Genomic DNA, 12527 nt, shown 5'->3' with positions numbered 1-12527 from the left:
CTTTTGGTCAAAGGCTGCTATTTCCCTGATGTACCTGTGGAAACCTAAAAGTAGCTGGGAAAAGAGAAAGAGATTGTGTCAGAAAACTGATGATGATTCTCCTTCATTTTAGACTTTACAAAGGGAAAAAGACTCCCCTTCTTCGGAAACATTCCATATGCTCAGAGCCCCAAAGGTGTTGCTTTATTTGTTTTTTATTAATTAGTTATTATTACATGCAGTATCACTCTACCCCAGGAAGACACTTCTCCTCTGTCCACTTCCTCTGATGAAACACTGCTCTGGCTTTCTCTTCAGTCTGCTGAGGTTCAGGTTTTGCCAGGGACAGGTTTTTCATGCCCAGCTGAAAGCATCTCAGAGGGGCTCTTTGTTTCCTCAGGGGGGTTTCTCAGTGCTTCTGAGGTCAAGGTGTGCTGACACTGCTTCTGTAGCTAAAATGGATGGAGCAGTCCTAGGAAGGAGTAAAGCTCAGATCACTTGTAGGTCTGCCAGGCCCCCTCAGTGACCACATTGTCACTTTAAGCTGTTTTTTTTTCACCCAGGCCCTCCTTATTCTCTCTGCTGCAGCTATTTTATGATTTGATAAGTGCCCAGTACTGGGCATGTTTAACATAATCATTATCTTTCTAACAGTTTAACTCTTTTTCAGACAAAAACATAGACAGAAGTACCAAAGTACCCAAATGGTAATGTCTTCATCTGCTGCAAATCCAAGTTGCAAATATTTCAGAAAAAAAGTTTTAGTCTGAAAAACCTTAAACTAAAAAAGTTTAGAACCTAAGTTTCTTTTAGAAACTTAGAACCTAAGTTTCTTTTAAAAATACTATTTTCTGCTACTACTTCTAATCAAGAGAGTTCTGTTAATACCTTCTGTTGATAGCTTGATAATACAGCTGTATCTTACTTGATATCTTCCATATAATTACATGAACAGACTTCAGTGCTCAGCTGTTTTGGATGCTGATCTGAATATTCTTGTGTGCTGTATTTGCCAATATCTTTTTATTTCAGGCCAATTCACCAGATGGATCATGTAGTGAATACTCTGAAATAAGTTTCTTGTTCTGACTCTCATGAACCCTTTGATTGTTAGCTTATTCTTTCAGGTTTTAATTTGAAATTAAACCCTAGATGTTGGTTTTCTTGTGTGTGAGCATTTTCAGTTTGAGATCAGATTCTTTCAGTGTGTCTGCTTAAGTTTTCTGGAAAGCAAATCAAACAATCACTCCTCTGCTTTTTCCTTTCTATAACTCTACGTATATTCTCAACAATATATGTTTTAGTTTAATGTGTTTAGAAAATAAATGCAAGTAAATGCTTGTAAAAAAGAGGTTATGAAGAGTAGTTGGTGATTAGAGTCAACCCTTTGAAAATTAGGATGCACTTTTACAATATATGTGTAAAAATGTGTGATTATATTTTATAAAAGCACAATCATGAAAACCTTTTTAAAGCTTTGCTAAGATGGACAGTTTTGCTAATGATGCTTTCTCTAATTGGTATAGGGTGTTTTCATGTACATTACCAACAGACATGAATTTGGAAGACTTCTTTCTACAGCCAATTACAATACTTCCCACTACAACAATGATCTCTGGCAGATATTTGAGAATCCTGTGGTATGCATCTAATTATTGCTAAGAAGTTATTTCATTTTAAAAAAAAGTATAAATTTATATATTATTAAGGGCTTGAAATTTAAAGGCTTTATTTGGAGAACTTTTGTTTACTGTGTGCTAAATATTGATCATGTGCTAAAAGGTGTTCTTACCCATCCAAGCAAATGACAATATATCATATCAGCAAGCCAGCTGGTGACCAGAGCATGAAATTGGAGATATGGCCCTGAGGTAACAGGTTTCATGATTTTTGACATGATGGGAATGAGTTTGTTTGAGAATATGAAATTCTAAAATTGTTTCTGGTGCTTTCAGTAAAGCAAATGAATAGAGTATAAATAATTTTTTATCACTTGCAAATGTCATTGTTCTGTTGTAATATTTTTTTAAATAACTTTTTTTTAGGATTGGAAGGAAACTTACATAAATCCAAACTACTCAAAGATCTTCACTGATAACATAGTAGAACAGGTGAGTATAAGTAGTTTTTTAGAAGTTTGTGTGACTGACTGATAATAAATTGGCATGCAGTAAATACTTCCATGCAAATGCTGTTTTGGTCTGTGACTAAACAGTTTTTTAATGTTTTGGATTAGAACTGAATTTTTGCCATTTGATATAGGCTGCTTGCTTTTATGCAACTGATCTGGACAGAGCACTTGTGTTGGATGGTCAGTTGTGACAATTAGGGACAGTGATTTAATGAACATTGCCTCTCTAAAAAGCTGGGATAAGTTTTCTCTGTGTAAAGCAATATTCAGTTTTAATCTGTTTTCCCATATTAACCTGTAATGTGGAAGACCACGGTTGTCATTTAGAGCCATAAGGCACAGAAGGTGTTGGGTGCACTGATACACTCTTAGTGCTGGGTCAGGGCTTTGAATGTAGCTCAAAGTTTTTGCTTTTGTGAGAATGTGCTTGAGAATCAAGTTTTTAATTGTTTTTTTGTAGCCCTGTCCAGATGTGTTTTGGTTTCCCATATTTTCTGACACTGCCTGTGATGAATTAGTAGAAGAAATGGAACATTTTGGGCAATGGTCTGGTGGAAAACACCAAGTAAGTGTCAGCCTATATAAACATAATCTTAACAAGTGATCTTAACTACTTTTACAACAGTAAGTCACAGTGTCCTGCAACAAACAAACATTCCAACAATTGCCAATGGTCTGAAACTTCTGCTTCCTGGTATGAAGTGCTTAGTTTAGTCTACCGTGTACTGCTGCTTCTTCAGTAGATTTAGAGGCATTCTTCAATTAATGTTATGGTGTGCTGACCCTGGCTGGATGCCAGGCACCCACCAAAGTCACTCTGTCACTGCCCTCAACTGGACAGGAGAGAGAAAGTAAAAAAAGTTTTACTAGAGAGATAAGGACAGAGAGAGATTCATTCAATAGCCAACACAGGGCAAAACAGACTCAGTTTGAGGAAATTAGTTTACTTTCTACTCTGGTTCAATTGGTAATACAATGAGCAATGAAACAACCTTTTAAGAACACCTTCCCCCCATTTATCCCCTTTCTGAAAGGCACTGCCACCACAGGGGTGCTGTCTCTGTCACTGCTGGGCTCAGCTTTGGCCAGTGGCAGATGTGGCTGGCATTGGCTCCACAGGGGAAGTTTCCAGCAGTTTCTCACAAAGGCCACCCCTGCAGCCCTCCTGCTGCCCAAGCTGTGCCACATAAACCCAGGACAGACTTGGAATCAGCAGATTGGACACCAACAGTGGTGCAGCTCTGTAGCAGACACCTGACAGTTACCCAAGGCTGAATTTGGATAGCTGTTGATAACTGTTCAGACAAGTTTTATTCATTTACCTCTTAAGTACTGATTTGTCAGACTTGTCCCCCTAAGGAGTTACCTGAAAATGTTATGAGATACTGTGTCAACATTCTCAGAGAATTCAAGGTATTTATTAACTACCACTAAAATCAGAGGAATGTTTCTCTTATTCACAAATGTGGTACCATGAGAAACTATAGTCATAATTATTATGTAGGTAGGAGCCTCTGGAAAGAATTTTAACATATTTTTATCTTCAAATTATTTCATCATATATTACCCTGTCAGGTTGAGGCCTGAAGTCTCTTGATCTGATTGAATTTCAGTTGCATCTGCAGCTCAATAAATAAAACTTATTATCCCAAGAAGCCCTTTTATTTACAGGTGACACATCTGAATATTGCCTCATCCTACAAAATCTTTGGATTTTTGCTCTCAGCACACTTTCTTCCTTGGCAGTTAGCTGTGGAATTGCTGTACAGACAGCCCCTGAAACGTTGCTTTGTTGCAGTTCTGTGATTCTGCAGATTTCAAATAAATATTTGTTGAAATGTCAGAACCATCCCATGTTCCTGTTTCCAAGCTATTTGTGGTGTTTTCACTAGGACAGCCGCATTTCTGGAGGTTATGAAAATGTCCCAACCGATGACATTCACATGAAGCAAATAGGACTGGATAATGAATGGCTGCATTTCATACGAGAGTTCATTGCCCCAGTCACACTAAAAGTCTTTGCTGGCTACTATACCAAGGTATGGCTTGAAAGCTTTTGCAGAAATTACTCCATGGTGTGACTAAATTTAAGTATTTTAATGAATACACCTCTTTGGTTTGCTTGGGGAGTTTATGTATGGCATAGCAGTAGTTAAAGATGAATGTTGTTGACTTTTTATTTTAACTCGGCTTTAAACAAACTCCCAGGAATCCTGTGTGTGACTTGACAGTTCACAGCTTGAGGTCTGGCTGTGTTTTGTTGCAGGGCTATGCTCTGCTGAACTTTGTTGTGAAATACAGCCCTGACAGACAGCGGTCGCTCAGACCTCACCACGACTCCTCTACGTTCACAATCAACATCGCCCTCAACAAAGTAGGAGAGGACTTCCAGGTGAGTTACTGGCTTTAAAAATGTTGCTCTTTGAGGATCTAATATTAGACACGAACACATATAGAGACCCAGCTGAGAAGGAAAAGTTGCACATCACAAATTGCCTTGTGGTTTTTTGACAAGCGCTAAATTTGCTCAGCTTCAGGATCCAGAACTGTTGATGCAGGCAGGCTGAATTGATCAGACTGGTTTCAGATGGTGGGAGAGAAGGGCTTTGAAGAAAAACTTAGGTGATGTTAGTCATTTCATTTTTAACATTTCTGAAATGCTTCGTTTCTGTACAGTGAAAACCAGTTTTTCAAAAGAGTTTAAAAAGTGCCAAGTTGACTCAAGTGACTTTTTTTCTGTAGAATTTTTAATGGTTCTTTTTTAGATCAGCCACAGTATGAAAATTCATAACTCTTATATCTGTTTAGGTTTTTTCTGAGCTAAATTATTTTCTGGTCTGATATTGATTCAAATAAAACATTCCCCAGAGTGTGGAGCTAGGCAGGGCAGTGGCAATAATATCCAACTTTTACTTACAGAGAAATTTAACCTGTTGTGTTTATAAGCCTTTATCATTCATAGTACTTAACACTAATAAATGTGCTTGGCACACTTACTATTTTAGAAAGTACACCTTTGGAGTGAAATCAGCAGCCAGATTAATTCATTCAAGATTTGTTTAAGTGCTGTCCTGGGTAGGGGTGCAGTCCTGAACCAAGACCTGTGAACACAATTTGCTTCTCTCTGCTAGAATCTATAGTGAAGTTATTGAAGATCTGTTTGTCAGATTTGTTGCTTGAATGAGTTGTTATGCAGTGAATGCTAAAGCAAGACAAGGGGAAATCTGATTGCAAATGCTTGTCTGTTAATTAATGCTCTAAAGATGGTGTCATGTAAACAACCTTGCTAAGGGATGGTAAAAGAAAAAAACCCAGCCTGTTAATAGCAAATTATTTGAAGTGATGGATTTATAAAAAGGAATTTATTAAAGCCCAAGATAAATGTTTGGGGTTTATTGTGTTTGTGTTTTTACTACAGGGAGGTGGATGTAAATTCCTTAGGTACAACTGCTCCATTGAGTCCCCCAGGAAAGGATGGAGCTTCATGCACCCAGGAAGACTTACACATTTACACGAAGGACTTCCAATCTTGAATGGCACAAGATACATTGCAGTATCGTTCATTGATCCTTAATTTTATTTTTCTTTGTCCTCTTCAACAGCAGTGTTCTTTACATAAACATTTATTTATAGATCTCTTCTGGAAGATGGTGATAAAAGAAACTAAGTTACTGTTACTACACAGCAGAGGTACTTTGGGCTAAAAGGAGGAAAACAGAAAATGTTCTAATATTGTTGGAGATTTCTTGATATCTGCTCTGAGCCTTGAGTCCCAAAGCAAACATGTCCTACTTGTTTTTCCATTCTGCTGTCCTAAAGAGTGGGTAAGGAGAGAAAATGGAAAAGCACAGTGAACCCATTTCTTTGTTGAAAAAAACCCAAAACCCAAGGAATGCTAAATACAAAATCATCGCAAAAATTGATCGTGGTTTTCATTCAGTTAAGTGACACAGCTAAAGTTTGGTGGTCTGTATATTTGGTGCCAACCAAAGAAAGGAAAATCACAGCATAAAAACAAAATCAAATGAATCTTGTTTACAGTTGTTTCTGGTAAGCAATAATTCTATATGCTGGTTTGTACCGAAGGGAAAACGTCTCTGTATTCATTGTCAATACTGAAATGTACACCCTTAGAAGAAAAAAATAAATTAATTGCAGAGATGGAACAAGGATGAAATCCTTTATCTAAGGAGGAAATGTTTTATCATTTGTTCTGAGAACTTATCCTATTGAAAACTTACTTTTCTTCAGCAAGTGACCTTTGTTTAAAGTGAGTTATTTTTCTAAATGTGTAGTTGCACCCAATGGATACTGGAAATTTGATGCTTATTTTCAGAATGCTGGTAAATTTTAATAGGATGTTTTATAGGGACAGTTTTCTACTCTTAAAATTACTTGAATTTTGTATCAGGAAAATGAAATGGTGGCAGTCTCTTTTAAAGCTAAGGGTCATAACTTGACATTTATTTTGAAGAAATTGGTTTAAAATATTCCTACTGTATCTACTGTTTGTAATTTAAAGAAACTTGAAGCTGACTGTCTCAAAGTCTACCGTGCCAAAATGCACAACACGTTGGAAAACCTTGAGAAAAATAAAGGGTAATTTTAAATTAATGGAGCAGCTGTTACTTGACTGTGTCAGGTAGTTTCTTTGCATTTGTGACTGTTCTTAAAATACTGCTTTACTGACAAATATTTTCTAATGATCCCATCTAGGTGGGAGATGGGCATGTCAGATTTTGGGTTGTTTGCTACTGGAGTTATTTCAGTGAGTTCCTCTGTACCAAGCCTTGCATTAGACTTGCAGAACGACCTCAGCAGGAGCGATGGTTCCTGGGTTTGTTTTTATATGGAGGCTGTTTGATGATCTAAACAGCAGTTCACTTTTTAACTGTGTATCTTTATAGAAGGTTTCTATCACACTTTCTAAACAGAAACTTTATTTGCAGCTGACAGGATTAGGAGAGGGTTTCAAATATTTTTCTTTTACTGAAAATAACCACATCTGCTTATGTCCCTGTTCTGCAGTTTTGAGGAATGAGTTTTAGCCATATTTAAAGTTATGCTGAAGCAAATACATCAAAGTGAGTTAACCTCAATAATATATTAAAATGGGCTAGTTTGAAAAGGGATGGCTTTGGACAGGAAATTTTTTTGTTTTCTTTCAATTTCTCTTTACACTGTTAACTTTTCTGCTTTTCAGGCTAATATTTGGGGGTTGCCATCCCTCAGCTTTGTTTCCTGGTGTGGAACAGCTGTCTCAGTGTCTCTCTCTCTACTGCCTGTGCTTAGACAAACCTTACAGATAAGAAAGTCCTCAAGCCTTCAGAATGAAAACAGCCTTTGTTAGTAATCTTTTTCTGAGCATTTGTCTGTGGTCTCTTAGGCTAACTTAGAACAGAATAATATATTTTACCATTGGATCAGTTAACAGGCAGTTTATTCTTTTGAGGAGATTTCTTGGAAAAAAAATCACAGAAATACAATCCTGTAGCACAGGGGAGTTTCTGGATTTCTGCAGAATTTTTCCTCTCCCCCATAACTTGTATTTTAGTTATGCATTCTGTAATTGTCAGCAAAATTTATCTTTTCTGTGTGCATTTTGCCTGAAGAAAACCCTGAGGGCTTTAATTACTGCTAAATTTTTGTGTTTGCAACTCTTAGTTTACTCTGTCACGTAGTGACAAGTAACTCTGTGTTTACTGTGCTGCACATTTGTTGGAAGGGAAAATGTGATTGCCATGCTCGAGTTACTAATGTTCTCTTCTTTCTTCTTTCAATAAAGTATTTGCAAAGGGTGGCAGCTGCCTTTCAAGTGGACAGCAGCAGGTATGGAAGTGTTCTCATTAACTTCTTGGGAACTCACACAGGCCAGGAAAAGAATTTTTTTTCTGAACAGTTCACCTGAATCAGTCCTGAAAGCTTTGCCCTCCTGTTGGAATGTGAGGATATGAAATCACATAGACTAAACAGAAGTGCCACTATTAGAAGATTCTCTATATTTTGTTACTTTTAAAAGCACGTAGACTCTCGTTTCTCTTTAGTAAAGTTTGTTTTGGGGCATAGAAGATACAGCAGCAATTAAATTCCAGCAGTGCATGAGAAACCTCAGGAGTACAGGGACATAAGGGTGCTCTGCAACAGATGAGGCATTTGTAAAGTATTTTGTTTGTTCTGCTTTGATCAGGCTTCACTTTTCACTGTTAAGTGCTTGGAGAGACTGTGGTGTGGGTAAGAGAACAGTCTATAGGCAATAGATTTCTGAAGTCTCCTTTTGCTTAAAAATACTGAATGTAGCTTGGTTTTATTTCATATTTGTGAGCTATTCCAGCTGTACTCCTAAGAAATGTTCAGTGCTTTTGGTTTTGTTTTACACATTTAATCTTCTTTAACATCACTGTTCAACAAGTAATTCCACTATCTATTTGCCAGTTCATTTTTTTGTTCCCAGAGGATTGCTGTTTCATGCTTACTGGGAGTGGGTAGGAGTAAGACTAACAAGCCCCAAAAGAATAGGTTTTTTTCAGTGAGGCAATAATAATGAAACCTATTTGATTGTGCCTGTTTCTTTATAATGATTTTTCCCCCACGTCTGCTGCATTCATGGACTAAATGCTAATTCAGTGCAGGGCTTCCACAGCAGCTTCTCTTTTGCAGCAGATAGAAATATTGAAGAGACAGAAAATTTAGTAAGGACCCTTGTACTTCTTTCCTCCCACGTGTGTGTAACCAGTTTTGCTTTTGTTTCTCTGCTTGAAAGAACTGGTTTAGATTTTTCTCTTTAGCTACTGCAGTGAGCTTTTTGAAGAACTTCAGTTTTATATGATTTATTTCTGATATGGTCTTCAGTGGATTCAGTTCTGGAATGAGTAAGTATTTTTTTGAATCTTTGCCTCTGTGAATTCTCACTTTCTTGCATGGCAGAGTAAGCTGCTCTGCTATTTTTGAGAGTGGAAGGGAAGACACTATCTGTCTCAGCAGCCCCTATGATTGAGGTGTCAAAAAAATTACTTGACTAGTACTTTTTTTTGAATTTTTTGGATTCCACAGCAGACTATGAATTGGAGGGCAGAGCTTTCACAAAAATACATTTGTAGAATTGATATTGGTAATTCTTAGAGATGAGATTTACACTAGTAGTGTCAACTGTAGAGTTGGAAAAATAAATAATGAATTTATGACTGCCAGGATTTTGTTGTACCTAGATGGTGGAAGTGCCACTTAAATGGCTTTCCAACACAAATACTTTCTGTATCTTAATGTAAGAAGTTGGAATATAATAAAGCAGATAGTCTTGCTCAGCAGTTCTGAAGAACCTAGGTCAAAACCTTAAATAGAAATGGAAAGAGAAGCTTTTATTTTCTTCAGTGAGGTATTTGGCACTTTGTCTATTTTTAATTTTTTTTCCCCCTCTTCTGTGTGTAATTCTCTTCCTATTTGACATATGGGTCAAATCTGTATAAGTGCATCCCACTTACAGGTGGTGGCTGCATTTTATTGTATTTCAGGGCTAGGGGGAGGGCAGAAGGAGGGAAGGGATGGGTGGAAGTTCAGAATTCACCCTACACAATTCCTTCCTTCTGCAGCTGTTTGCACAGAGCCCTGTTCCTACTGACAAGGAACGAACAGCTAACAGGAGGAGGTCTGAGAAGCACTTGATATCCTGGCATGATGCAAAGGCTGTTAAATGCAGCCTCACTTTCCAGAAGTGGAAAAAGATTTGAACAGCTAACATGGATCAATTAATTAATGTGAAGTTCATATTCATATCCCCTCTTTTTTCAGTAATATTTAAAGAAAAATGAAGCCATCTCTGTGTACTCTCCTATGTGCCCTAATTTGCAGAAAAAATTGAAATATTTATATTTGAGATACTTATCTTTTTCTTAATTTAAAGAAACTTGATGCTGACTGTCTCAAAGTCTACCATGCCAAAATGCACAACATGTTGGAAAACCATCTTTTTCTCTTGGCAATTTATTGCTTCTGGAAAGCGAGTTTTCTGGATTAAACTTCACAAGAGCTTTTTGGTTGTGTTAAAGCAATGCCCCTCAGGATTATTTTGCACAGGGATCAAATATAAGATCAGCTCTCTGATAAAATCATATTAATCTTAAGTTATTTAATAGAGTGTGGCAACAATTCAAAAGTAGGATTTCAGTCAGCATGGTTACAGCCTGTGCTGGCATCAGTGCAGCTGCAGAAGCAGTAAAGCTGAGAGCCTGGCCAGCGAGGAGGGTCCTGGCCTGGGGTGATGCTGTGCTGCTCAGGCAGTGGGGAAAACTGGGCTTTCTTGAAAAAACCTGCTTGTGTTGTGGGTCCTGTGCATCCCTTTGTACTTGCCTGTTCCACTTGCTGCTGTTTTATGGTTGTTGAATGTCTGAGTGCCTGCAGTTGGCAAGGGAGATGTATAGTCATAGAGTAACAGACTCAGGAACTGGTCTGTTGCCTCAAACCAGAGTTCCCCTGTTTGCCAGAATTTTGCTTAGTTGTGAGAGGAGTTGCTCAACTACCAGTAACTCTGTTAAGTTTCCACTTTGTTTCTGCAGTCTGTAGAGAGAGAGGAGCAGAATACATTTATTAGAAGCTACTTCCTTGCTGCAATGTCTGTAGTGTAGACAGGGCATGAAAGCGTTGTGTTTTCAGAGCCTGAGTTGGAATGACAATCAGTGTGAGCAGTAATGTAAGCCCATGAGATGGTTTACCATATTTAATAGTTTAAAACATCAGGACCTACCCTTCAGAGTGGGCTTTGCTGACACTTGAGGCTTTCATCTTCCACAGACATGGGTCACTGGTCTCTCTCTTCACACGGTCATCACTGTGTGTGAAGAGGAGCTTTGCAGCCTTGCTGTTTTCCACTTCTCCATGTGTCTGGCAGCAGGACTAGCAGAATAACTGCTCAGGCTTTTGTTCCTTAAAGCAAATTGCTGACTGGTAACAATTATCACTCTTCTGTAAGGGAAAGTTCAACTTCAAAGTGTTCAGCTTGTCATGTTGATATTTGAACGATAGGTCTTTCTCCACCTCTTGTGGTAGTAGTCAGGATGGAGAGATGAAATTGGTGAGGGTACCAGAGAGAGTAAGCTTCATCCTGCTCTGATCCCACAGTAAGCACACTGATTAAAGAGAAATCTAGGGTTTACTGCTAGAGTTTGATCCAACTTAGTTGCCCCAGGATGTGTATAAGGAGCTTAGAGAAAATGGAGCATGCTTTTCAAAGATTAAGTCCTCTGATGTTTTAGTTCCTAAATTATATCAAATCTCTGAGCTTATGAGAGATGAAGATTTGGGGGGTTAACTTGCTTTTTCCTCAGAGACTTCTAACATAGACATGGAAAGAAGTGTATTGCACTTATTTCTGTAACAAGTCCCTTCTAAAGGAAGATACTCCAGCATGAAGTAAATAGAATGCATGAGAAGCTGGGGCAGAGAGTATTAAGTATAAGCTACTAGAAGCTAGATTTCTCTTTGGCAGGGCTGGGAGAATGTACGAGGTGGACGGGTACAGAGTGCAACAATGAACTTCTGGCACAGCCAAATTTAGAGACTCATCATCTCTGAATCCCTTTTGTACACTGTGATTCACCCAGGCAGCTATTTCAAGCATTTGGTCATTGTTTAAAACATGTACCACGTAAAGTAGGCTAGGTCCTGGTATATAAAATAGTGATTTGCTGTAGAATTTCGAGATCCAGCTGTCGCAGACTTATCTTTGCTATGCCATCACGAATTGTAAACTGGAGATTTTGATAGAGTTGCTTGAAAATAGAGGAAATTCTCAGTTCTTATACTTCAATCACATGTGTTAATCTGCATGAGAGCATTTTGGCCACATGTGCTATGAACTTTTAGTTCTCTTAGCCTCCTTGCCTGTGTTCCCATCGCTCAGGCATACAGTGCACGTCTCTCCATCCAAACTGTGCCCCCTCCACATCTCATGTGTTTGCCAGATGTCAGCTTTCCAGGGACAAAAACAAGCATGGGTGGCCGATGGCTTGTGCATCAATGGAGGCAGGAGCAAGGCAGGCAGAGACAAGGGATCTTTATTCTCAAGTGTTCTTGAAGTGTAAATTTTTAAACTGCTTCTTCAGAGCTCGACAGAGCTATGCTCTGTAAAAAAGCACAGATGAGGTTTCCGGATTTTCTGTGAGTGGTCTGTGCAGCCAGTGGGATGAGATGGACACAGAGGGCTCCAGGCAAGAGCAGTTTCTGAGCTCCCACAGGCCAGCCCTTCATCCTGAGCTGGTGGCTCTGGGAGCAGGTGACCTGTGCCATGTTTCACTGCTGTGGCCTGTCTTTGGTCAGGGCTTTTTAGCCTTCATCTCATCATCTATCAATGTATGTGTATGAACACAAACCTGTGCTTCATTTTTTCCTATAGCCTAACTGTAGCTTGGCCTTGTTCTGCAAATAG

General features: G+C 38.5%; 1 protein-coding gene across 2 annotated transcripts in view; it reads left to right on the top strand.

Annotated features, from left to right (window-relative positions):
• Window positions 1-6724, top strand: part of PLOD2 (procollagen-lysine,2-oxoglutarate 5-dioxygenase 2) — a 48557-nt gene extending 41833 nt beyond the window's left edge. Inside the window, exons 14-20 of one of the 2 annotated variants that reach the window (XM_066556686.1) lie at window positions 113-175; window positions 1506-1619; window positions 2025-2090; window positions 2571-2675; window positions 4003-4149; window positions 4377-4502; window positions 5529-6724. In XM_066556686.1, the coding sequence (XP_066412783.1) occupies window positions 113-175; window positions 1506-1619; window positions 2025-2090; window positions 2571-2675; window positions 4003-4149; window positions 4377-4502; window positions 5529-5684 (777 nt within the window). In that variant the 3' untranslated portion in view covers window positions 5685-6724. The remainder of the gene's footprint in view (window positions 1-112; window positions 176-1505; window positions 1620-2024; window positions 2091-2570; window positions 2676-4002; window positions 4150-4376; window positions 4503-5528) is intronic. The other variant, XM_066556685.1, reaches the window with a different exon arrangement.
• The last annotated feature ends 5803 nt before the right edge of the window (window positions 6725-12527 follow it).

Source organism: Molothrus aeneus, chromosome 10 (assembly GCF_037042795.1).
Source record: "Molothrus aeneus isolate 106 chromosome 10, BPBGC_Maene_1.0, whole genome shotgun sequence".
NCBI classification, from domain to species: domain Eukaryota; kingdom Metazoa; phylum Chordata; class Aves; order Passeriformes; family Icteridae; genus Molothrus; species Molothrus aeneus.
Note: the sequence above shows the minus strand (reverse complement) of the source record. Positions and strands in the feature narration are given on the sequence as shown.